A 26,322-nucleotide genomic window follows, 5' to 3' on the forward strand; every position below is an offset into this window, starting at 1 on the left:
AACTGAAATACAGTAGCTGGAATGAAGTAGCAATCATCTCAGTATCACACACACACTCAGTCTGGATTGAGGGAACCCACAAAAAACTCAGCCCTGATCCTCATTCCCATTCCTACTTACTGCATATCATCACATGCCAATCTAAGCTTACTTTCTGGGATTTTTTTTTTCTACTGTACTTTTTTTCCCCTCAAGCACAACTCATCTTTAAAGTCCTCTAAACCCTCTCTATTGCAACATGTTTGTGATGAGATCAGAGGACAAACAAAACTGTCTGGAGCTGCAACCACAGCAGCCTACCTGAGCTCTCCCAGCACACCTAGAAGGCCAGGAGTAACTGAAATCTAAAATACAAAATAAAAGTGTTCCTTCACAGGTACAGCTCAAATTGGTGGCATTCTGAAGAACTCTACAGTTACTGTCTTTAAAAAAAGATTACAGGTTGTGTTTTCAGTTTAGTTTGTTTGTCAGCAGGATTACAGAAAAACTACTAGCCTGATTTTCATAAAACTTGGTAGAAAGATGTAGCATGAGTTGAGGAAGAACCCATTCATTTTTGAGCGGATCCAAATCACGTGGTAGAGTGCCCTTGAGGTTTATTTTATTTGTTCTAAAAATGAATATTAAGCACACATTTTCTAACATTTTCTAAGAGATATGCAACAATCTTTAAAGTGCACCTGCCACCCAATAACAACCATCAGAGGTTTTGACATGGAAATATAATATCAGCAAAAAGATTTTAACGTCAAGGTTCCCACGTTTTCATGGCCAAAATTTCAAAACCTTTCTATGGAATTTGAAAGACACATGACAAAAATTTCAATGTATTGTCAACTCAAAAAAGAGGAGATAAAAAAAAATGAAGAAACATAAACATAAACGACACACATCGACACATTTCAGAGCTATGTAAGATTCATTTCATTACACACAGCGAAATATCAGGACTTTTCCAAAACTTTCAATAATTTAACTAATGCCATGCCTTTTACGTGCCTGAAAAATATATTTTGAAACTCGTCCAGGTTTTCAATGACTTAAGGAACCCTAAAAAGGTTTCTAACAGTAATCCAAAGTATTTAGAACATGTGACTTAATTTGAGTAAAAGTACAGAAAAATTTAACAAACTACATTTTAGGCATGTAGTCAATTATCTGTAGATAAAAGTATCTGTGTTTGGCATACAAACCTGTCGCCCCAAAAGACAAATTATAGGGTTAAACATATTTAAAGCATTTAGAATTTAAGATTTGTCTTTTACATGTGGTAGAATCCTTATCAAGACATTTTGCTGCATTACTTTAACAGTTCTGAATAATGACCCAGTTTCATCTCATGCATCATTAAAGTTAAACTGTCAACTTAAGTGAAAGAAAAAGGATCTAGCTCAGCAATAAACCATTATGTACACAAACCTGAAAGGTAAACACAGAGGCAGGTACGTCCCATTCTTCAGTCAGACAGAAAAAAAGCGCAGACTGATGAGGAAAGATGTTTAAATGAAAGACAGACAGTCAGAGAGAGCAGAGAGTTTGGTCTTTGACACACGACAGAAGGAAAAATCTGAATGACATTTACCTTCTCCTCACTGACCCGACTGCCTCTCTCTCTTTTTCTTTCTCTCTCTCTCTCTTTCTCTCTCTCTCTCTCTCTCCCTCCCTCTCTCTCTCTCTCTCAGCAGTAACCCTCTTGGAGTCAGGACGTCCGCTACTCTGGCGCTCTACTGCCTCAGCCACATCATACACACTCACACACACAAACACGCACGCCACCACCAACACCACCACCACACACACATAACACCAACAAGCCACTCCCTTGACTTCCCCTCCCTCCCATTCTGTCTCCAAAGGGACCTCACCCCCCCAGCCCCAACACACACATACACACACACTAACACACTTTTCTTAGGTTAAAGGGTGGCCTGGTTGACACATTAACTCCTGACACTCTTTGTTTTGACCTCTTTTTTCACTCCTCTAGCTGCTGTACTACTTGAGCCAATATGACATATTTTACTGTAAGACAACCTTGTTTAAATTATTTAATATTTTCCGACTGGCATTTTATTTTGCTACATACATATAATTAAAGGGTATTTTATAAGCTATTACAGTATGGGTTCTCCTGAATGAGCGAAAGGAAACTTTTACTGTACATCAGCGGTCCTCGTGTGCCATTAACTACAGTCATTAGCTTCTAATGTGTGAGGGATTCTGGTACATTTCAGCCACATTAATCCATTAATTAAAACACACTAGCATATATATTTTCCATGTGACTTGTTACTTGAGTTGGTGGTGTTTGTTTCAAGCTGCTGGCAGTGTACACACATATTGCGTGTGTGTGTTTGGCTGCTGTGGAGGCCTATCTAGGACCTCCATCTGCTACGGGACAATTGCACGCAGCTCAAAGAGATCCGCTGCTGTGATGTGAGTGGAAGGAGCCCTGCTGCTGCTGGTGGATGTTGTTCTTGGCCACGTCCCCATTCCAGCGCAGACTAGGCTGCTGAGGCACAGCTGGTGGGCTGCCCGTCTGTCTCTCCAACTCCCTCTCCTACCCCCACCCTACTCCAGACATTCACCCCCTCTGAACCATCACACCACCTGTAGCACACGACTCCACAGTCAGCTGTCTGACAGGAAGTGAGGTAAAAACGATTGAATGTGAGAGCATCCTGTGACGCCAGCATGTTGTCATAGCTTCCTATCTGAGGAGAATACACACACACACACACACAAAGGAATACACGCAGGCAGAGCGCAGGCGGCAGCAGACAATGGGACGGATACTAATCGCTTTTCTTTTCTCCCACTTTGCATGACTGTGGAGGGAAAAATGGCTGCTTCCACACGAAGCCTCTGATAAATGCGACTGATTGTATTTTTTTTTTATGTGTAGATAGGTGTTCTTCGAACTCCATCACTCAAAAGGCTTAAGTTTCAACAGCGATGACTGCATGCAGTAAGATTTAAATGTGTTTTCCTCCACGGAACAGAGCATTCATCAGAAAACTGTGATCAAACACAGCAGATAAGATAGCATCTGGCTCCTGGCCGACTCTCCCGAACTGCTAAGCCTCACGTCTTCACATCATATTCGCTGCAACATAATTCAATCTGTTGTGCTGAAAAAGATAAAAGTTTCGTTCAACTCTGTAAAACAGTCTGTTACCACCCACTAGAGAGCTGGGAGAGACTGAAGAAACACAACACATGATGTTGGCCATCAAAAGTACTTACATCAAATCACTTCAAATTTAATTAACATTATTTAAGTTCTTTGAACTTCTCATCCCAGCCACTGTAAACTTTAAATTTCAAAGTGCAACTGTCAAGTGTTAAAAGCTGCAGAGATAGATGTCTGCAAAATGACAGAGTCAGGAGACCGTCCCTGTCAGAGCCCATTTACTGCCTTCACTAAACACCGGGCTCACAGCAAACTCTATCTTTCTCCCTCATACTTGGCCAAACCTGAATGAGGATGTAAAAACACAAAAGCACATTCTTTGCTCCGTGGCAGCCAACGCATGTGTGTGTGTGTGTGTGTGTGTGTGTGTGTGTGTGTGTGTGGTGTAGCCACATTCATGACACACTCAAGTCACAATGCATGTTGTTGTTGCTTGCAGCATTCTTCGTTGTGGCAGCAGAGAAACCTCAGTGGTCTCTGTTGCCATGCAAACAAACTCTGCACCCGCAAATTGGTCTATGCTCGGCTCATTTTTGCAAATGGAGGTTGACACGAGTGAGTATTAGACTTGATGCTTTAGTTGTAATGTGATGTTCGGACTGTTATTGTGATGATGCAGTGATATGTAATAATTTCGCCTCCCATAAGTGACAAAGATCACTCCATCAATGGGGAGCTTTAGCATTTTGCAATCTGCAACCTATATTCCCATGTTTTTGTGTTTAAGCGACTAACATGGACAACAATTTAAGGAATTGGTCCAGTCTTTCTATCTAAATGAAGAGAAAAATGTAGCTGAATTTCTGCAAAAGAAAATGCAAATGAATATTTGTTTCCATCTATTGCATTGTTATGCAGTTGCTAAGATAAGAAAAATCGTTTACTCAGATAAAAAGTAGGTGGTGCCAATTCTCCAGTTGCAAACTATTACACCACTGCAGAAGAGGAGGGTGCAACAAAATAACGGAATTAAATGAGCACCAGTTGAACCTAAAACAGTGTAAAAAAGGTATAAAACTGAACAGAAATGTGACATTTGTGTTTGCTTAGTACTGTACAAAAGTCTTAGACAGGTGTGAAAAAAATGCCTTGAAGAGTTGATGCTAGTTTGAAGGCAAAGGGTAGTCACACCAAATATTGACTCGATTTAGATTTTTCTTCTGTTCACTCACTTTGCATTTTGTTATTTGAAAAAAATAAACTACTAACATTTCTATTTATAAAAGCATTCTTGTTCTGCAGCAAGTTTTGTCTCTTCAGCGGAGTAGAAGCTTTCCATTTCCTTTGGGCTGTTTTTGATACACCAACTTTTACACCACCAAAATGAAAAAAAATCATTTTTATAATATTTCAATATTTCTTCAAATTTCTATGTGCAAAATGTGCTTAAAAACAGAAGGAAACGCACCAGAATGTAACGTTACATTCACTAAAAGTTATTGTTTTTGCTACTGACTGATTCAGATTATTATACGAGTCTGAGAACATTATGGAAAGGACCCTACAGAGAAGGAAGACAGGAGAAGTTTCATCTTGAAATCTTGTGAGAGGTGACTTGTTGCCGAAGACACAAGAGTGGGACATTTAATTGCCCAAATTCAGGTTTCAGAAGGAGATTTTCTGCTTGAGAGAGCAATCAAGATCAAGCGAAAGGAAAAGAAAAACGTTTAATTCTCTGTAGGGTCCTTTTAGGAACTTTTAGTGGATGTAATGTTACATTGATGTTGCCCCTGCAGCTTGTTCTTGTGGTTTGCAGCATAATCATGCTCAACACTGGACCAATTTCAAAAATTGTGTTAGTCACAACAACGTGGGAATATATGGGCTCCTCTTTAACTCTGCTGTACTCACCCCAGTTCCCATGCTGCTCTGGGGCTCGACGTTCTCAGGCTCCAGACAGCGACCCAGAGCTTTACCGCGCTCCACAGTCCCTGAAAATACACGCACACAGCAGTAGTTACAGCAATTAGAATGAAGCAGGAGACTCATTACCCCATCTGGTGTCAAATCTCTTCATTTGTGAAATCAGGAGAAGAGAAAACACAGATGGGACACCAGATGAGGTGACAGAGGACAAGATAATCTGTCCTGGCACGGCCCCACAGGAGGAGACTTGGTGTTTCAGAGTGACAGGGGCCTCACACAAACCAGACAGCGCTAAGGAATGACAGGAATCCACTATCTGATCCAGCATCATAGGTAGATCTGCCACAGTAACTATGGCAGCCACAGACAGCCCGCTATCTATCCCACTTGAAGCATGCATACACATCAACACGATGATTTAATCCCAAAATTCCTAAAAGAATAATGAAACTGAAATTAAAAAAAAACTGGCTGTGAAATCTTTTACCTGTAATTTCAGCGCCCCCATCAGGCCATTCTATGCTTTCCTTGTAAATGCCAGAATTTGGTGCCAAAACTCACAATTTCCATAAATCATATTAACATTGAAGCAGTGGTGTCCAGAATATCATGTTAACATGATAATTTAATATGTATATCTGACACTGAAACATTATATATAGCACAGAAGATAAGGAAAAGCACAAAAGGTCATTTTATTGAGAACTGATAGATGTGTGTTGCATATTTTCTGTCAGCCAGAACATAATTATGTCCTTTCAAATTCTGACATTTTGACCTTTCAACTATATCTTTACAGACTTCAGTTTAAGTATGTGAACTGCCAGAACACAGTGACAAAATGCATGTTCCTTAAGTGTTTTGTTAAACTCACACAGCTGGTGTCACAGGAGTTTAATCTAATCAGTGAACAGATAAATCTTTCTTGTCGTATTATTTAGCATACAGACACAGCTTGACTCCAGTTTATCAAAGAGCCGGCCTCACCTGGCTGCTGCTCATCTCGGATTTGTCGGATGGCGGCTCTGATCAACTTCCTCTCCTCATACTCGCTGGCGGCGCGGAGCTTCATGCAAACAGATGAAAACATTTTAGTGCACAAGACAAACATGCAGTGTTGCCATATTAGGTTGTTTTTTGCCCGTTAATATTCACCATTTTCGTGAGCTCATCGACATCCTGGATTGATTGCAGTTTTTGTGAGAGGACGTCTAAGTTGTCGCTGGATTCAGACCTGAGAGAGAGAGAGAGAGAGAGAGAGAGAGGTTATAATTATTTATTATGACTGATCATCAACAAATGACAAACTGAAAAGTCATAATATCTTATAATATCCAAATACAAATGCTAGGATCACTGACTCCATCCTGAGGCCTCTCTGTGCAGAAGACAATTCCAAAGATAACACAGTTTTCTTGGCCGGGAGAAAACCCATCAGAGGAAACGCTCCCAAATCGAGCGTGGAAAAAGTGATACTCCAACATAACAGATTTGACAGCAGTGACACACAGCGCCTGAAAAAGTCTGCTCTCATCCTCCCCTCGTATCAGCCTCATATTTCTCCATTTCACTGCTCAGTTTTATGTTGGTTTTCTATTACTCATACGCTCCTCCAGACGTTGGTATTAAAGGATGTGTGGCACGTCAGAGTGGAATATTTCACATTCCACCACTGAGAGGCACGGGATAATGCAACTTTCAGACACATTTGTGTGTGTGTGAGTGTAGGTGTGTATTTAGGTGTGTGGGTCTTAACACGTGCATGCTTTTGCTGCTGTTGATACGCTTTCTCGAGCAGCTTCAGTGAGGATTTATTATTCTAAGAGCAGCTTCTGAGAGCAGCAGTGAATGGAAATGATTAGGCCCAACCACTGCTCTTAATAGGATTCAGTGACGAGAGCAGAAGGCTGAGTATCCTCTTCACATCCAATAGTGTTAAATTGTTGCTGTGCTCCAATCCAGGCATTAGCAGTCATTAATTAACACCTGTTACAAGTCTTGATCCATGCTGACCTGCAGAGCTCATTTCATCCACACGGAGCATGAGCGTCTGACCATCAAAGCTTTAAAGGGACATATCCAACTTATTGAAGTGTGGTTGTATGAGGCACTTCTCCACAATCAGATCAGTGTGCTAACTACAGTAGATGGTGGTCTGCACTCCCCTAGTTTGGAGAAGCAGGCAGGAGTACTGATACTGAAACTAAGAAATTCAATGCTGAGAACAGTGGCAGCAGGAATGTTTTTTTTAGGCCTAAAAATGTTTTTTTTTTAATATTTTCCCTGCTTTGACTTGCCGACAATCACCCTTTCTTACGGCGAACTGAAGTTGTTCTGTGCTCTTGTCAAAGCCACCAGACTCCATTAACAAAAACAGTTTTATTTAATCTAGCAGAGCACATGGGAATGGCTAGTCCACCACTGCCTGATTGGTTAGTTTGTATGTGTTGTTGTGTGACTTTGGTGAATTTGAACTATCCCTTTAATGAAATACCATGTGATTTTTTTATCCAATATCCTGTGGCTAAGGAGAGGAAACGTGCTTTATGATAACAGCAATTTCATGTAATTTTGTAGAGTTTTGGTAGGATGCCGATTGACTAACAGCAGCAGCTTTTCTAATCTCATTAAGTCAAAACCTGCTCAATAAGGGCTTTCTAGTTTGACTGTTTGGAGTCAGTCAATTGTGATTAGTCTGCTCAAGTTCATCAGACAGAGCCTGCATTGATCATTATTATCTAACAGTTTTAATGCAAGTAACATGAGGTTTAATGACTTATACTTACTTACTGTAAGCCTCTTTAGAATACAGAAAGAAATCATAATGTTTATAGTTAAACCAAAGTGATCCGCTTCACTCACAAAAGCCTGTTTGTCCTGTTTTCTCATTCAGTTTGCCAACAAAACACATGTTTAATGACATAATGATGAAGGTGGCATTAGAGGTTAGTTATTAGTTTATCCTTGGCTGAATGACAGGAGCTGGGAATTGTCTGTTACTGAACTGAAAAACACTAAAAAGGCTTTGAGTAAACCAACAGAGAAAGGAGCTGAGAAAAACACTTGAGTTTGACTTTCATGAGCGGTAATGTGACATAAGGACGCTTTTTTATAAGTCAAAGTATTTACTGTGAAATGTGCATACACAATGGAAAATGGAAGATTTACTGTGGTTGCAGTTTCTGTCCCCTATGATTTCCTGACTTGACTTTTCCAGACTTTTCCTTTTTCCCGTTGGACTTGAGGAATGTTGCATCTGGGTTTTGTGAGTGTTTTCTCAGCATCTCCAGTTCACCTGACTGGTGCAGTTTGTCATTAGGACAGGTCTCTGTGTGAATGTGCATGTGTGTGTGTGCACGTGTGGTCTTACCTGTGCTGGTTCTCCTTGTCCTCCTGCTGTTTGAGGCGTGTGGGCCGAAATCTCTTGCTGGCCAAAGCGGCCTCCATGTCCTCGATCTCCCTCCTCCTCAACTCCCGGATGGCTGAACGGATGAGGCGCCTCTCGTCCAGATCCACGGTTCCATCCAGCTGCACACGAAAAGACAAACAGAAAGAGGACGTGAAGACAAATGTCTGTGTTGAAAGTGTGCTAACACTCGCAGGACACCAAACATTTGGCTTGCAAAGATCCGCCACTTGTCGCTCTTATATTTGCATCTATCCACACCACAAAGAGCATGGTCAGGGAACGGCCACACAGTTATAGAAGAAGCCAGTGTTACAGTAAAAAGGTCACAGGCTTGTTCTCAGTGTAAGTACAGGGCGGTGAATAAGCAGAACTGTAGGGCTCATAGCGTAAAGTCGTAGCTCTAACTTCTTTCAGTCACCATCTCTTGCACTCTGTAATTTACGCTGTCAAACAAGGACAATAATGTATTTGTTTACAAGAAGGGCTGACCGTGAGCCGGAACACACAGATGTCCAGCCAAAGAATCCTAAAAACTTTTGGGGAATTTTAGCCGTGGTAGCAGCTTGGCTCTGCAGAGAGCTTTGTTGGTCTGTTGGATGACTGAAATATAACAAGTAGGATTATTCATGCTGACTCTAGCATAATTTTGAACTCACAGTCATGAAGTGCCTAACTTGAGCCTTGTGTGAGAGATTGTGTCTAATGTGGATCTATAACGGGCAGCAATCGCCTCAGGTAATTTGTTCTCAGGTGAGAGTGTGGGAAAAAAGAGATGCAGAGTCCAGGTGTAGAGATTAGAGTCCTTATCTAGATGCAGATCAAGGCGGGTACGAAATAACGTGTGAGAAAATTAAAGTGTCAAAGGCAAAAGGCTGCACACTCTGAAGGTCTTTCCCATATCCTAGTTGCATCCTTTATTCCTTGAGCTCCTCGTCCCGGAGCAGTCATTTTAAAGCAACGTCAATCACACATCATGAAGTGTGGCACAGCTTCCTTAGCTGTCCGTTGTCACGTGTCTTTATACATCATGGGTGTCTCTGTTCACAGTTCTGGTTGATTCATGTGCTTGAAATTTTTTTTATTGAATTATAGATTCACACATCCAAATTCTTCATCAGAAAGGCAAACCTTTCAGTTCTGACTGTCCACATAAAACAAAACATTTTGCTCTATGTATATGCGTTTTGTCTCACTAAATCTGTAAAGGATACACAGCATATCCTGATTTATAGCTCCTCTGGTAAGCTTCCTCGTTCCTCGTATTTAGGAAGTGGGACTGAGATCTATTTTTGGGTCACAAGATGAAGGACTGAGGAGACAAGGAGGTACAAAATGGACAAATTGGAAAGGCCCTTAGTCTAATTAACGATGGCAGCAAAGCAGAATCTCAGCTGGCAGATTATATACATAAAGTAAGTATCTTTCCGCTGTGTGACATGCAGACAGTATTAGACTGAACAGCCCTGGCTTAGTTTTAAAACTGTGGTAGGGAGTTACAGGGTCAGCAGGGCCGATGAATGGCTTATCGATTGATGATGACAAGTGATGTGACTTCACTAATGTAAAAAGACAGAACCACCTGAGCAGAGGATGAGAAACAGCCGGGTCGCCCAGGTGTCTTCTTCTCTGGCTGTAATTCATCTCGGTTGAACAGCAGCCAGGCTGCAGGAGGCCCCAGAGACTCACATGTTGAAGTGGCTCACTTAAAACGCTCACTGAGCCATTTCATCGCTCCGAGTGGCTATTAGTTAAAGGGTTTATTTTTTCAAGCAAAAGAGGAGTAATTAAGGTGTGCGAGTGTGTGTAAAAGCACGCCTGCAGACAGACACACCAGTCGGTGGACGTGAGGCTTTCATGTTAGCGACAGCCGTAAGCACGGGCGGGTAGAGGGAGCCCTCTCCTGTCATATGAGAGACAGAGCTCTCAACAGCAGGAACCTGTCAACACATGCAGAGATGAGCAGCTCCTACTCCTCCAGCAGGCTTTTCTGATACACTTCACGCACAAACACACACTTTAAGGCCTCCTGCTGCACCAGTTAAAACCTGCAGAGTCCAGACACAGACCTTTGTATGCCAACTGGTTTCTGCTGGAGGGAGCTGGATATGGTTGTTAAGCTAAGCCTTGCACCCTGGTGGGTTGAAAAGGGGTTGATGTGCCCCCCTACTGCAGGGCCTGGAGGAGGAGGAGGAGGGGGGGGGGGGGGGGGGGGGGTGTGTCTCATGAGAGATGAAGAGGGCCAGTGGTTTTGAGGTCTCGCTGTGGTTTGACAAAATATGTAGCCCGAGCTGCACTCGCTCAGAGGGGCTCTCCTATATACTGTAATTTGTGGAAATTTAAAGTGCTGAGCCGACTGAAAATAATGGGTAAGAAGAGAAAGTGCTCAGAAAAGTCAGGAAGAAAGCATATGGAGGAAGGAGGAGAAGGAGAAGAGTTTAACAAGGGTTAACACGGAGAAAAGATGACAAAGTGAAAAAGAGAAAAATGAAAGAGGAGCTGGCCTCGGGTATGCCTAAAAATGGGCAGATGAGAGCTGGGTGGGAAAAGGCCAGGCCTCGTACAGGTCATTCCTCACATTCCTGCTGACTCACAGGGAAAGAGATGGTAGTGAAATCTGACGATCAGGAACTGGGTTTGGGTCCAACCCTGCTGTGAAATGATACAACGGCCGGGAGCGTCAGAGTGTTAAGAGAGGAGGGAGGAAATGAGATTTGCTCATTTCTATCATTGTCCAGTGTCTCTCACTATTGTCCACACATACACACACACACACACACACACACACACACAAACCAAACACTCGAGGGAGCGGTCTGTTACCACACTGTCAAGCTTACTGCTGAATGAATGTCATGATGTGATTATACAGCCAGTACGCTGCCAAGTTTTAGGATTGACTGATTTATTTATTCATTATTGAGATATAACAGAACAGCCTCAGGCCTGAGCTTCTACTCTAAAACAATAACTACTGCTCAGCATTTCAAAACAGCCCGCAATTTTGCCCTGTGCATATCAGTTTAAACATAAAGCAAGACGAACATGAGAAAACGTTCAACAGACTCCTAAACTCAGAGCATACGATAGACTACAAAGAGGTGTCAAGCAACTGCAAGCAGAAACAAAATGACTACTTAGATAGAAAAAACCCACAAAGAGACAAAATGAGCAAATAAATACATAAAAGTCAAAACAGACCATAAAGAGACACAAATGACCACAAAGAAACAAATTCACATCATACAAAAGTATGAGAAAGATGCACAAAACCACAAAAAGAGAGACATAAACAACAAGGGGGAAAAAAGAGGCAAAACCACCATTAAGTCTAAGTCTGTTTTGCTCTTATCGTGTGTCCTTTTGAATCCATGCCCAGAGCCCCACTATCTCATAATCCACCCATGACAGGGAGGAGAAGTAAAATCATGATGTCATGAAAAACAATCCCTACATGTGCACATTAGCCCTTTAACCTGCTCTAACAGATGATGTTTTAAATGGACCAATCAGTGCACAGATGGCTGCACGTTGAGTCAGTTTGAATTTGTTGCAACATTTGTACACTTCAACTGGCGCCAATCCAGCAGCAGCTCAGCAGCTGTAACTGACTTTTCCTTGGTTCGAGAATAAAAAAGTCAACCAATAACTTCCCTGCACAAGAAGGGTAATGAGTGGGCGTCACCCGAGCAAATAAAACACACCTCAAACTTGGGTGCCTGCCAAAGAAAACAGAGTGACCGTTAAAGTAACAGAGACGGAAACACACACATGCGAAGAAACAGAGTCCATTTGACAAAACCTCCACATGACAGTGGTCTTTACAGAGAGTCAATTGTGTCAGTGGGTGTGGAGGGGGAAAAATCAATGCAGTTACACAGTGACAGCACCTTACACTGACTGTCCCAAATGGCATTTTTCAAACCAGACCACAGACCTCTGGCTAACCAACTGTGGCTCCAAACAACAACAACACTGTGACCCAGAGAGCAGCCGTTACCCTTGACTTTTCACGTTTCCACTGCTAACAGACCTATGAGTCAGAAATAACACATAATATAGGTCGCACTCACACGTTATGTTTTACTGAAAATGATGCCGTCATCGAGACGTCACCGAGCTGTCAGCACCTTTAATGACGGCGAGGGGAAAGCCACGTTACGGTCTGATCTTCTGCTGTCGGGCTTGGCGGAGTCACCTGACTCACCCGGTGAAATGTATATAATGTTGGAACAGGATAGAGGTGACAGGGTGATGAGTGAAAAGACAATTCTGTAGAAACTGGGGCAACTTCTTCAAGGCAAAGCTTGCAGATGTGATTTACCAACTCTTTTCACTCACTGATAAAAGACAGAAAGTGACTACCTTATTTGGCAGCAATCGTACTGTGGTGAGGAGAAAGACGAAGAAAGAAAATATTTAATATTTCTCAAGCGGGCCCGCTCAGGCTGGTTGGGCTCTTTGAGTCACTTCCTGCCGCGCAGCAGCTTTCTATGGAGTCAAAACCTCAAACCTATCCAAAGACATCCGACTGAAGCAGCTCAATCAATCACAGTCAATTAGAGAGTTGGAGGTTTAACTGTAATCCCGTCCAGCTGGTGACACACTCCTGAGGACAGCAACACCCTCTGAACTCATCTGCTACACATGAAACACATTTAGATATGATTTTTTAAGTTTGGGAGGTTGGTTTAATTTATTGTGACACACATGGAAACGGTTTCAGAAGTGGGCATATATGGCAAGAAGTCAAGGTCCTTCAGGTGGTTAAAATACACTGAGCTACTATTTAGTGGGTCTGCCGTCCACAGCTGAGCTGAACACACACGCTGTAACAACTACCTGTGGGTGCAGCAGCAGGATTACAGTAAACCTGTGCAGGTGAAAAGAGTCAGACCACTCGCAAATAGAAAGCACATTTCATACGAGTTCAGATTTGTCTTAATACACCCCTCTATTCTGCTCCATTCATTGAGACTTTTATCCATAGCAACTATGTTGATATATCGCTACACTACTATGATAAATACCTTTTGGGTGAAGAAGTTAGTATTTTGAGCCTAGTTAGATTTGCAGTCCTGTTTATTTACTACATTTATTTATAGATTTTAACAAGAACATTGCCTGTATTAAAATAATAATTACCATGTTTCATGTTTTAGACCGTGTTTGTTTGTCTGTTTGTCAGCAGGATTACAGAAAAACTACTGGCCCGGTTTTTATTAAACTTGGTGGAAGGGTTGGGCCAAGGAAGAGCCCATTAAATTAAATAAAATTATTTCTTTCTTTAACATTCAAGCTTTCGTGCTGCTTTTATCTGAATAATTGGGAAAATGAGTTCCCGACTGGGAAAATTCACCTGAACACCCCTTCAAGTCTGAACAACTCTGATAGTTGGTGAAAATTTTGGTAAACTATTTTCAGAGTTGACATCATATTGCACAATTATGAAAATTAATGTTCTTTTTGTTTATTAACAACTAACCTACAACACATGACCCATGCCATTCATAACTGGGCTTTGTTTGTATGCTAAAGCACTACAAAGTAAAAAAGATAAATAAAAATAAATAAATTACTATGTAGCCTCGTTACTTAAGGGAGACCCATAAATATCAAGGAAAAATGGTTCCATTCTAGTTTCACACTGTATCGTTTGTTCTAAAGCTGTGCATATTTATAGGAAATCATGAATATAGCACAAAGAAAGGTACAGAAAAAAGAATAATTTAAATAATAAATGCTCAAACTTGCATAACCAGTATTGCAAAATATTAAATACCCAGACATATAGCTCTCTCTCCAGTGTTGTGAGCTGTTGTTTACCCCCCCCACACACACACACACAGCCCCGTCTCCGAGCACAACGACCCCTTAGGCCGAGTCTCGACCTTTTGACTCTGGGTAGGTGTGCATGTGCTTGTCTCATTTGCTGTTTTTGTACCTAACACTTTCTACTTCGTAAGCTCTGACGTGTCGAGCAAATTCCCAGACACAAAGGAGTATGTATACTTTCTGCACGCGTGTGAGTCCACGTGCGTGATTGAGAGGTGGGGGGTACTGTGTGTTTGTGCATGAAATGAGGGCTACAGTAATAATTTCCAGAGCAGGCTGAAGGTTAGAGTGCAGCCAGGCAGCAGATCGGATCAGTGCTTTAAACTCACTTGTGTCAAACCCACAAGTGAGTTTGCCCTTATAAGGACACATGGGACACTCCTGGTAGCAGAGCTGAAGTGGATTACCAGCTGCCACTGAGGAACATTGAGACAGACACAAACAAACAATCGAGAAAGACTGAGAGGGTGAGAAAGTTCAAAATATTTTTATCGCCCAGAAATCTCTTTATTGCCTTGCTTTTGGGCAAAACTCCAGTCTGAATCAGGTGGAAGCCTATAAATCATTTCTCAACGCCTCAGGGAAAACAATACATGCATACAGTAGCCCAGCACACCACACCCACTCAAAAATGGGAATATAATCGGGATACACGAAAGGCCTGCAAGGCATGGGACGCCTGGTTTCTGACAAGAGGGAGTTTCAGTCACTTCTTGGCTGAAAATTAACAAAGAAACGAACCAGATTCAAGGTTAGAGCTCATTGTGCTACTGTGCACACTGAGACTTCATTGTCTCAAGAAAATAGGGAGTACCTGTGAAATATACAAGCCAGGGAGAAAGAGAGATTACCTCACATGTGGCAATGTGGTCTTTGTGCGTGCGGCTACACGTGTGGGAAGGCTTAACCTTTATTAATAACTGGATGGGAGGACAGAGGCCCGGAGCAGACCTGGGAAAACAGTGTCCCCTTTACACTTGAGGTAGCAGGCATAAAGAACGGACGCATAGAGGAATGCATGTGGGTCAGAGGGGGGTATTAACTATGTTCTGCTGGACTGTAATGATGCACTGAAGACTGATCTGAACGCACACATGTGCTTGTTACTGACTCATGCTCATAGTGCAGTCTTACATTAGTGCAGTGGACCCGACTCCACACGCTGATTGATTAAACTACACTTGATTGTGCACACGTGGTCAATGCCACACTGAAAAAAAGTGAGTGGTAAAGTTATGTGGGCAATCTTACGACATTACTGGAACTAACTAGAACATATTTGTTTTGGGCTCAATCAGCCACCTTCGTGAGGTGTTTTGACCCATTTCAGCTGCCTGGCTCCACACACACTTTGTCCCCTCTGAATGAATCTCACTACAGAGCTGCAGGTCAGGTCACAAAGAGGGATCCAGGTCAGTTACAGCCTGGCTAGGGCAACTGTGCCCCACATTTGGGAGCTGGCCTCATCAAAAGGGGTTTTATATCAGCTAATGTAGGCAGAAAAGCTGTGTCATTATCGTGCTGCAAACTGCCAAAGCTGTACATTTTTACACATGGAGTGAACATTACATGATACATACAGTCTGTTTAGGGACATTTCACTCTGTGGTCTTGGGTCAAATGTTGAGTTTGTTACAACACGTTCATGTTGTTTCCACATTAAAAGCTCATGAACATGTTGAAGTTGGAAGAATGACTTTCCAACTCGGGGAAATGGGACCATCGGAGGAGCATGTGAATGCACCGCTTCTTTGTTCAACTTTTCACTCATCATACCTAATAACAGGAAAACCTCAGAGGAAGAGAGCCATCAACAGTTTGTTAGTGTCTCCCTGGTGATAATCAAAAGATCTGACGCAGACTGACAGATTTCAACGAAAAGGAGCCTTCATAAATAAAGAGATAAGAATGGATCCTGCACTTCAGTTGGCCTTGTCCTGTGAGCAAACCCAGGTCACGACAGGAGCTGGAGCATGATGAATCTTCTCCAAATATCGGGCATCAGCGGTCAAACCAAAGCCCTGCGTGACTGTCACTTTTGGTTTAATGAGGGAAGAGCACGGTGGTGAGAGGGGTGTCCCACAGGAGGAAACAGAGGGGGAGTTTAAAGCACATTGGGAGGCTGCAGAGCACAAACAGTTTGTTCTAACAGATGCATGAGAGCCAGCCACGCTGACTCTGAGACTGCACGGTACCTATAACCACGGGATCGAGAGACAGACAGACAAAACCAAACAAAATCTAACAGATCAGCTGTTATTATCTCAAGAATGCCACAACATTAACAACAGTGGTCTGGAAAGCAAAACATCAACATCCGCTGGGTGATTTCTAGTAGATCTCAGGAAACGGCTCTTTCCTGAGGGAGTCAATATAGAAAAGGCCAAAACCACAGTGTTTCTACATCTCTCTCTGCCTTTATCTTTATTCTCTATTTTATTTCCCATTTGAAAAGCACCATCCTCTCCTAAGCTTGCGAAATGTGATACATGCAACTTTTTTTTTTGGGCTGGTTTATTTCAGTATGTGACTTGGCAGAAAACCTAAAACATTTCTGATCCTGCAGAGTGCTGCATATAAAACAGAGCCACACCTTTATTCCAATGCAAAGACTGTTCGAACTGTACCAAAGCTCTGCTATGGCACCTTACAAGGGAGAATCTGTGTTTGGGCAAAGCAAATGTGTGTTGAATGTCAAAGGCATTTTAATAGCATCTCTGCAATTACGTGAGTCACAATGTACGTAAATCTGAAAGAAACAGCTTCCTCATTTCATCCAAAGTGGTTATTAACCCCGTTTAAGGATAAAGTGCCATCATTTTGCACTTATTTAACACAAAATCTTCAATTTTGTGAGAAAAAAAGTCTGCTCCTATAGGGACAGAAGCATGGAGGCCCCTGAAACAGCAGCCACAAAGCAGTTTGTACACATCTGGTTTGTGTTTCTTCCAAGTCTAAAACACCTGGAAAACAGTCTAAACAGCAGCTTGAAGTGTTTGTCGCAAAAAAAAAGCTCTGAGCGCCTAAAGCGTTCAAACTGTAGCAGGATTTCACCAGCCAGAGACGCCTGGTGGTAGTAAAGGAGACCACCTCCAATCCCTTATCCAGACCTTTCCATTTGGCATAATGATGATCCAGACAGATGGAACTCAGCGAACAAAACCCTCTCTGCTGGATCACTTACCACACAGACAAAAATACCAGAGCAGCTTCGACACTAGAGTCCATCTCACATCTGATTCTTGCAAAAAATCGTCCCACCTCTCAGATGACACCCCGTTTTATCAAGGCAGAATATACTGGATTCATTTATTGAATCTATGCTGCAACTTTCAGACGACTGATGTCAGTTTTCTGCAGCAGCTGCAGCTGGTGACGCCTCCATTTGTCAAGCTGTAACTCTTTGGTCTCCGTCAGTAACCACAGGTTGGCATGACAGCTCCCCAATAGTGAAGCCGAAACAACTCGATTGCCCCCTGTTGGCTGGAAGCAGTATAGGTCATAAATCCCGCCACCTCCACTGGACATGAACCAAACTTCTCCTAGTCCTAGAGATGATCTCTGTCCTTTGAGGTGGTTGGTATCACACTGATGTTTGTTCAAGAGGTCTTTTTTCTGATTAGTTTGGTTTTAATTAATGATTTGATGTTTAAAGGAGGTGTGACGTCATGATTGAGTCAGGCAGGTGTATGCGCGGGACCTTAACACAGCGCCTCAACCACTTGATCCCTGCTGCATAGACTCTGGCTCCAAATGATGTCACCAGTGCAAGATGGCAGCGTCCGTATCCAAGATATTTTTGCTTCATTTTTGGGAAGGAAGTGGAGACACATCATCCATCTTTATATAGCCGTGTTTCCATTAAAGCTAAAGCGAATTTGAAGCAAAATTTTCAAATGTGGCTTTAAAGAAAATGAGAATTAGGGACGTTTCCATCAACTGGTTTAGAGCGAATAAACAAAGCTGCAGAAATACAGTTTCGTCAGAAGATGGCAGTGTAATGTGTCGCATTCAGTCAGTAAACAGTAGAAGAAGTTGAGATTGCCTACAAGAGATAAAACAACAACAAAAAGAGGACAACTTTGGCCACCCAAAACAGAAAATGGAGAGAAGATGTCGACAGCGGAAACAGCTAATACCTTGTGAATTAAATGTTTGCCACCAAACTTATTTGTCAGCTCTTTTTCGGAAAAAGCGTTTCTATCCTGTTAGTGCATTAACTATTTAAAAAAAAAAAGACAAAAACCACCTCAAGTAAGCGTAAAAACTTTTATGCACATTTTCAAAGGCTTTATTGAATTTTGGTGTTTCCATCAAGCGTTTCTCATGCAAATATTCAAAATGTGCATTGAAATTTGTTTATTTGAAACACGACACTAACACATCGCACTTGCACTTAGAAATGCACCAACAAAGTCAACTTATTAGCATAATTAAAATGATAGTAAGCGGCTTATAGGGGAGCACTATCTTTGTCATGCCAAACATGTCTGATCCCACTTTGCCAATAATTCTTTTCCATAAATCTGCAGGGATTTAACCATCTATTGTCTACATAATTTTAAAATTAAGTGTTATATTTCTCACTACAGAACTGCATAATTAATAGACAAGGAGCAGAGCAGTAATATAAATGATCTACACACCGCAAACATTCACTTACTGGAAGAATGTAATCATATTACCGCGCGGACACAAGATGTATAAACTCTGTGAAGTTTGTTTGTTTTACTAGGTGTTAAACTGCCACATTATTCTTTTATGGCTTTTTAAAATGACAACAGTGTCTGGTATCTCATTTGTTAATGAAATACTGCTCCTCATATTCAAATGCTAGCTCATGCTTCTCGAGTATCATATATTAAAAATGACAAAACAATACCAAGTATCCTCTTCAATAAAAACATATGACACACTGAACTCAATTTCAACTTTAACTTGGAGTACATGTTGATTGTGAGCTCCACTTTTTGAGAATTATGGTTCCAGAGCAACTTAAAGGCCACAGACCAAAAATAGACTTTTATATGGACATCATCTCAAAGTTCACTGCTTTTCTTTTCTCATCCTTTCAGAGCCAAACATGGCTGGCTATTTATAGCAGTATCCAGTAACAAAAGTTTCCTGTTTTGTCAAACAAACAAGAGACTTCTTATCTCTGTGCTGCCCGGCTGTGTGTTTGGATATCCACTGTGCAGCTGTAACCAAACTGCACACTGACACAGTGTAGATAACTCACACTGTGCGAGTTTAGAAAGAAACCAACCTGAATGTTGAACTGTCCGCAGTACATTTCTGACACCTTTGAAACCTAATCATACAGGAAGAGCTTTGTGCAAAGGGCATAAATACCTGTGAGAATGATGACAGACTCAGCAGGAAAAAAATCAGGTGTGCACTGTGAACACTTCAAGGCTGGATGACTTTTTTCCAGGGTGGAGAAACACTTTCAAAAACAAACCGGTCAAAGGTAGTTAAGTTCACCAACTGCCAGCATAAACTGCAGCAGCAGGTGTAATCAGCGAGTCAGGAGCATAAAACTCTTTTCTCTTTGTGAGGCGAGGAGTGGGGGAGCTGTATTCAAAGGATGATCTGTTGCATGCAACAGCTTGCATCCGACACACATTGCAGCCTCTTTGAAGACAGAAAAATGGTTTTCATGATTGTTGACGAGGCTCAAGTCAAGTCTTGCAGTTTTATCCTCCTGCAATTTCAGATTCTTTCTTGAAATTTTACTTTCAGGGCGTGTTAGAATTTCCCACAGCCCAAGAAACAGTATTCAAATGGTCTGTTTATTTATGTCAAACTGTCCAAAACCCAAACATAGGGAGTTTACGTTTGATCATATGTGACAAAGAGAGTTGCAGATTATCATAGTTGCCAATTAAAAGATGAATGAAGACATTTTTAAACAGATATGTCCCCTGACAACATCCGTGACAACACATGCAGCTGTACATGTCCCAGACAAGAGTTACATAATACGCCATAATTTTTCCGATTTATTCGTTCCTGATGATGAGTCTGACATTTCAGACCATGTCTCCAGGGGGTGGGGAGAACCTGGGACTTTACTGAGAGCCCACAAAACAAACCCATTCTTCCTCTTTCACTGTAACCGTTGAGCCCTTGTCAACTCACAAAGGGTCCAGAGAGCCATAAAACGAAGGCCCAGGGGTCCCATATATCACCGGGCTCGGACCACAGAGTGAAATTGCCCTATTTTAAACATGTGCAAAATGCTTTTTGCTCACCAGGGAGAAAGGATGGTCACATGGCTGGCAGGACGAGTTACAAATCATGATGTGAGACATCCTGCGTGTGAAATGGGCTCAGCAGGCGCCACTGACGGAAATGTCTCCAAGCGGTCATGTCAGTTTAAAAATGAAAAGGCTGACTTGTGCATTAGCGGACCACAACCTGTAATAATATTTCATGCATTTATTGACATCTGTCAGCTCGTAAGAAGTCACAGTTTGGACTTTGTCTGCTTGCAGTGCGGCTGAGGGGCTTTCAGAGATAATTAGAAGGGAGATCATGGTGTGGCTGACAGATGCTTAAGTCAAACCTTATTCTTAGCTGTGAGTAGACAGGTGCACAGGTGCCACAACAGACACCTGTGGACATGGCTCGTCCTGCAGGTTTGTCACATGCACACAGGAAACGATTACCACACAGCACATTTAGGGCTGATAATCATCACCCTGCGAGCTGGCAATCAGCTGATAAAATCTATTTTTAAGTGACGGTGGCTTGAGTGGTTTGGCTGGAAAGAGCTTTTCTTCGACTGGCCTCAGCTGCTTTTGTGTTTTTTGTGTCAGATCTTAAGGACCATTCAGACAGATGACCCGCAACAAACATCCTCTCCACAAGAAACTGGGACACCAACTGATTATTTTTGTGGAAATTTAAATAATTGTGGTCGCCGGGAGAAAAGAAAAATGCTTTTCCTGGTTGCCATGGAGGAGATTAAATGAGCAATATAAAAGGCAGCCTGGGCTTTGAATAGAAGTGTAGAGAGGGGATTAGTGGCGTTAGAGAGGCTGCCATATGACCTTCTGACTCTTTAGTTTATTAAGTGCAACACAGGCCCACAGTTTGTGTTCGTCAGCTGACTGTTGTTTAACAGAAGCTCCTCCACCCGGATTTACTACCAGTTTAATTAAGCCTGGGCATCTCTGAATATCCATCATCCTGAAGAACTTGTCTTAATTTACAAAATCCTCAGCAATTAGTCAATAGAAAAACACCACAGAACGGGGTGTTAGATTTAATTAAAAAAAAGAAAAACACAAAAGGCTCCGTTGAAGTCTCTGCAGAGCTGAATTTGAATTCCATCACATCCCCGTCTGAACCTCTCTACCGAGCTAATCAGAGTTTGTTTCCTTTGAGTTCACTGTGGAAAACCCTGACACTCGAGTCACCGCAAACATCATCAGTGAAAATGTGGGATCCCAGTGACCTTATAGCTGGTGGTCACATGTGAGGGAGGGGAGCTGTGGGGAAGACGCTCAGCTCCGTGAATGCACTGCAAAGTAATGGGCAGAGTGTCAGTCAGCGTCACATGAAGATAAACCTCATGGATTCCAATGTCTGCGTGATGCGTGTTTTATTCTGCTGCTCTCCTAAACAATGCAGGCATTATTTTACAGCAAGCTCTTGCTGCAACATGCAAAGATTCAGACAAAGCTTTTTTAACAGAAATAAATAGGGTTGTCACGATACTGAGATTTTCAACTCGATACCGATACTCAGGAAAATATTCGATACTCGATACCATTTTCAATACCACAAGGATAAATCAAAGACCCCGAAATTTAACAGAAATATTTTTAACAACAACAAAAATGCAACATGTAAAAATTAACAGAGCCACTGGTTAAATATTTATAATAAAAAAACAGTTGTGCAAAAAGAAACTGCAACTATGATAACAAGCTTCAGGTCTGAGGTAGTGCAAAAAAATAAATAAATACCATAAACAGTAACAATTAGAACAATATTTTGTATGCTGTGCACAATATTAGGCAAGCTTGATAAGTCGACTTTTCTCTGCTTCATTCTGGGAATTTCAAGAGAGAAAATAACACTTTCATCGAAACTTTTGAAAATGAGTATTGTATCCGGATACAACGTTTTAGTAGCGATACTTTTGACAACCCTAGAAATAAATTATTACTGAGATAAACAAAAAAAGCCAGATAAAAGTCCTCTGACCTGTAAATCTGAAGGTCTACTCATTTAAAAAATAAAACTACAACAAACACCACAATAGAAAATTAAACAGGCAAGTAGCAGCAAATAGCTTGAGATGTCGTCATTCTTTCAACTGGTCCTTTTAGTTAAATGCCAGAATTAGTCATTAGGACATTTATGACTGCTCTGTGAAACCATCATAGATTTTAAAAGTACTTTAAGAACTTATGGATTAGGTTTAGGTTCAAATAAGTATGTTTGTAATGTTGCCTACGCAGACTTTGTTGCTCTTTATACTTCGTCACTTGACATCCTCCTACTCACATCTTAATTACAACCTCCACAAGAGGTTCCCAACTAACAACATAACCAAGGGTTGTAATAAGCTTCTTGCACAGACAAATTGTACGATTGTTGTTGTTTTGTTTGTGAGGATGATCCGTAGTGATTTTCAGTCCTTCCTCCTTTATATTCATGTCATCTCCCTCTTCCCTGCTTTGTTTCTCTATAAATAAACTCGTAAATTTACTGATCAAAGCAACCAATACTCTTGTGTAAAGTTAATCATTAGACTGAAGGAAAAAATATTATTTCCTCAATATATTCCTGTTATCCTGCTAATATAGTAATGTCACTTGTGATAAACAGGGTTGGCCTGTAACTGATTTAATCTTGGCCAGACTTTGGGAGAAATAATGGACAAATCGTCCGAGGCAGGTCAACAAAACATTACATTTATACGCCACCTCGTTCCAAAGTAAACAGCCCTTTCTTGTCTGATGTATAAGAACAGAAATCAAAATGTTTTTTCTGAGTTGGCCTCTTCCTAAAGGGTACAGTCTTGGGAAAGCAGCTGGTGACGAGTTAAATCAGGTACTGCAGTTTAATCAGACAAGTGGTCGACAACATAAACTTCAACAAGGTCATTATATATTTATATGAGTAATCATTCCTGAATGAAAACCAACTAAGGGACGGATATGCACAGATGTTTCATGTGCAACTGTTGCACATAGATTAGATTAGATTAGATTAGATTAGATTAGATTTTATTTGATTTTATTAATTCCACAGCGGGGAAATTTCTTTGTTACAGCCGACCACAAAATTTTCACACAAAATTATTTCCCTTTAAGATAAAGATAAAAAATAAACAATCTAAGAAAAAGAAATTTAACAATATACTATATACAATTTAGTGCAAATTAAGTGAAGAATGTGCAGAGTGCAAATTATATGAAAACATGTGTAGGTGTGATTCAGACAAGCCCAGTGTAACGATGTACGTCTGAACAGGGACAGGCTGACTCATGCATGCTTGTAAAAGTGTCTCTGTTACAGGTGTCATGATCTATGTCGGACAGACAGACAGACAGACAGATGTCTCACCTTCCTCTGCCTCAGGAAATGATCAGGGCATGACTAACGTGACTGTGAACTAGGAAGTCTTTAGAATTTTTTACATGTTTAGTTTATCGACACTGAACCACTGCTTACACTTGTGACATAATGTCTACTTCAGTAATAAACAGGACGTAATAAATCAGTGTGAATCACCTACAAGGGAAATTAACATTACTTTCTTACGCTATTGTATAATAGATGTCTGATATGCATCATAATACACTGACGTTTCCTGCAACTGACTATTATTTTCATCATGAATCACTCGGTCAGTCATTTTTTCAGTCAGTCAGAGTTTTTAAAAGTAAAAATTACAGTCATGGGAAAAATTATTTCGACCACCCTTTTTCTTCAATATCTTGTTCATTCTAATGCCTGGTACAATTAAAGGTACTTTTGTTTGGACAAATATAATGATAACAACAAAAATAGCTCACAAGAGTTTAATTTAGGAGCTGATATTTAGCCATTTTCCATGGTTTTCTTGATAATAACCAAAATCATGATCAAGAAAACCGTGGAAAATGGCTAGAACGGAGAAAAACAACAAATTGTCAAATTTTCACTTGATAAATGACAAACAGTGAAGCGGTTATAAAAATGGTTGGCGATTTGACTAATTGATTAACCAGTTTTTGGTTTTATATTGAGTTTACGCTCACAAAACCACCAACACGTCTCTGTTTGACCAACAACTGCAAATATAACAGACTGAAACCCATCACTCGGGACTTCTCACAGTCAGACACACTTCATTAGATCTGCAACTAACAATTATTTTCACTATCATCTAATCTGCATTATTTTCTCAAGTGATTGATTATTTATTCAATGAAATGTCGGGCTGCAACCAATAAGTATCTTCGTTATAAAATAATCTGGGCTTGTTTGGTCTACAAATATTAAAACAGTGAAAAATGTCCTTCCCAGTTTCTCAAAGTCCCAGGGGATGTCTTGTTTATATTCAGTTTAATATGCTACAAAATAGAGAAAAGCAGGAAATCTTCCCCTTTCACAGGCTGAAATGAGCATTTTCTGCCATTTTCATTAAAAATCACTGTAACAATTAACCGATTATCAAAACAGCTGTTGAAAAAAGCCTATTAAATTTCCTTAAACCCAAGGTGGCCCCTTCAGATGTCTTTTTCAGTCTGATCAACAGTCAAAAATTACATAAAAAGTGACTGAACCAATTGATGAGTTAACACAACAAGAAACTGTATATGTGTGCAGCCACCTGTACTGAGAGCCCACAAAACAAACCCAGGATCATCAAGGGAGAGAAAATGTAAAAAAATGTAAAAAAAAAAAATAAAAAAGTATAAAACAGTAGGGTTTTTTTTAACCATACTACTATTTTAGACATTTTGTTACATGTTTAACTTAAACATGTGGCTACCCTTGAATCAAAGTGTTGTTGCACTTAAGGAAAACACATTTAACTTGAATTACTCAGACCTCATCCCCATATAGAGGAATTAACAGTCAACTCGATATGATGTATGCAACTATAATGACATAAAACATCCCTGACTTGTATACATTTTAAATTCTCTGTATTTCCCCAAGCAGGCTTTAGTATCATGTCATGAGCAAGTTGGGTTCAGAGCATCTCCATTCATCCACTCACCAGGGCTCGGAGAGCGGACTCATCCAGCGCAGAGTAACTCTCCACGGACATGTTCATGTTGTTGTCGGGCTCAGGTGAGACGAGAAGGTCTGGATGGTGAGTCTGGATGTGATCTGGTTCCCCGGTCAACGTGTGCTCTACCACCTGCGCGACTTGTCTCTGCTTTTATGTCTCACTCTCTTTTTAAAAAAAAAAGTTTGTCTCAAACTTCAGCGCAGTTCAAATCAGGAACTTGCTCTAAAAAGTCAACGGAAATAAGCCCGTGTCCCGCTTATGGAGAGCATATTTCGGTCCTCTTTTGTCGTCTGTTGAGTCGTAGTGAAAGCAGACACAGGCCCACACTCTCTCACAAGGGGACGTTGGCAGCTTTTTGAACCGAGGATTCCCACTGAAAGGTGTAAGCCCGCCCCTCTCTGCCGCCGGCTGATCCCGGCGCTCATTCAAAGCGCGCCGCTCTGTGGGAAGACGCGAAATAGCGGCCAAGTATGAGGTGTAGTTAGTGCCAATGTGTTTTGTTATATGTCAGGGCAGACATGTGACTCAAGTAATTTGGTTCAAGTCACAAACAAGTCCCAAGTCATTTTGTCAAGTCACAGGTTATGTAAAATCATGCTTAGCTAAGGCCATTTAATGCTGTGTTGTGGTGTGTACATTTATTCAAGAACTGTACTGAAATAAAAAAAATGTATACATAATAAAGATTACTTTTACTTGTTATATATTAAGTACATTTTGAAGTTGATACTAGGACTTTTACTTGTAGTGCAGTAATTTCACAGTAAGTACGTTTAC

General features: G+C 41.1%; 1 protein-coding gene across 2 annotated transcripts in view; it reads right to left on the bottom strand.

Annotated features, from left to right (window-relative positions):
• The window catches only part of smtnb (smoothelin b), a 58,084-nt gene extending 32,190 nt beyond the window's left edge, over positions 1-25,894 (bottom strand). For both annotated transcript variants that reach the window (XM_059337596.1, XM_059337595.1), the window contains exons 1-5: positions 25,531-25,894; positions 8,430-8,587; positions 6,215-6,293; positions 6,047-6,125; positions 5,045-5,124 (exon numbers count right to left, since the gene is read on the bottom strand). In XM_059337596.1, the coding sequence (XP_059193579.1) occupies positions 5,045-5,124; positions 6,047-6,125; positions 6,215-6,293; positions 8,430-8,587; positions 25,531-25,587 (453 nt within the window). In that variant the 5' untranslated portion in view covers positions 25,588-25,894. The remainder of the gene's footprint in view (positions 1-5,044; positions 5,125-6,046; positions 6,126-6,214; positions 6,294-8,429; positions 8,588-25,530) is intronic.
• Between the last annotated feature and the right edge of the window lie 428 nt (positions 25,895-26,322).

This window comes from Centropristis striata, chromosome 7 (assembly GCF_030273125.1).
Source record: "Centropristis striata isolate RG_2023a ecotype Rhode Island chromosome 7, C.striata_1.0, whole genome shotgun sequence".
NCBI lineage: Eukaryota > Metazoa > Chordata > Actinopteri > Perciformes > Serranidae > Centropristis > Centropristis striata.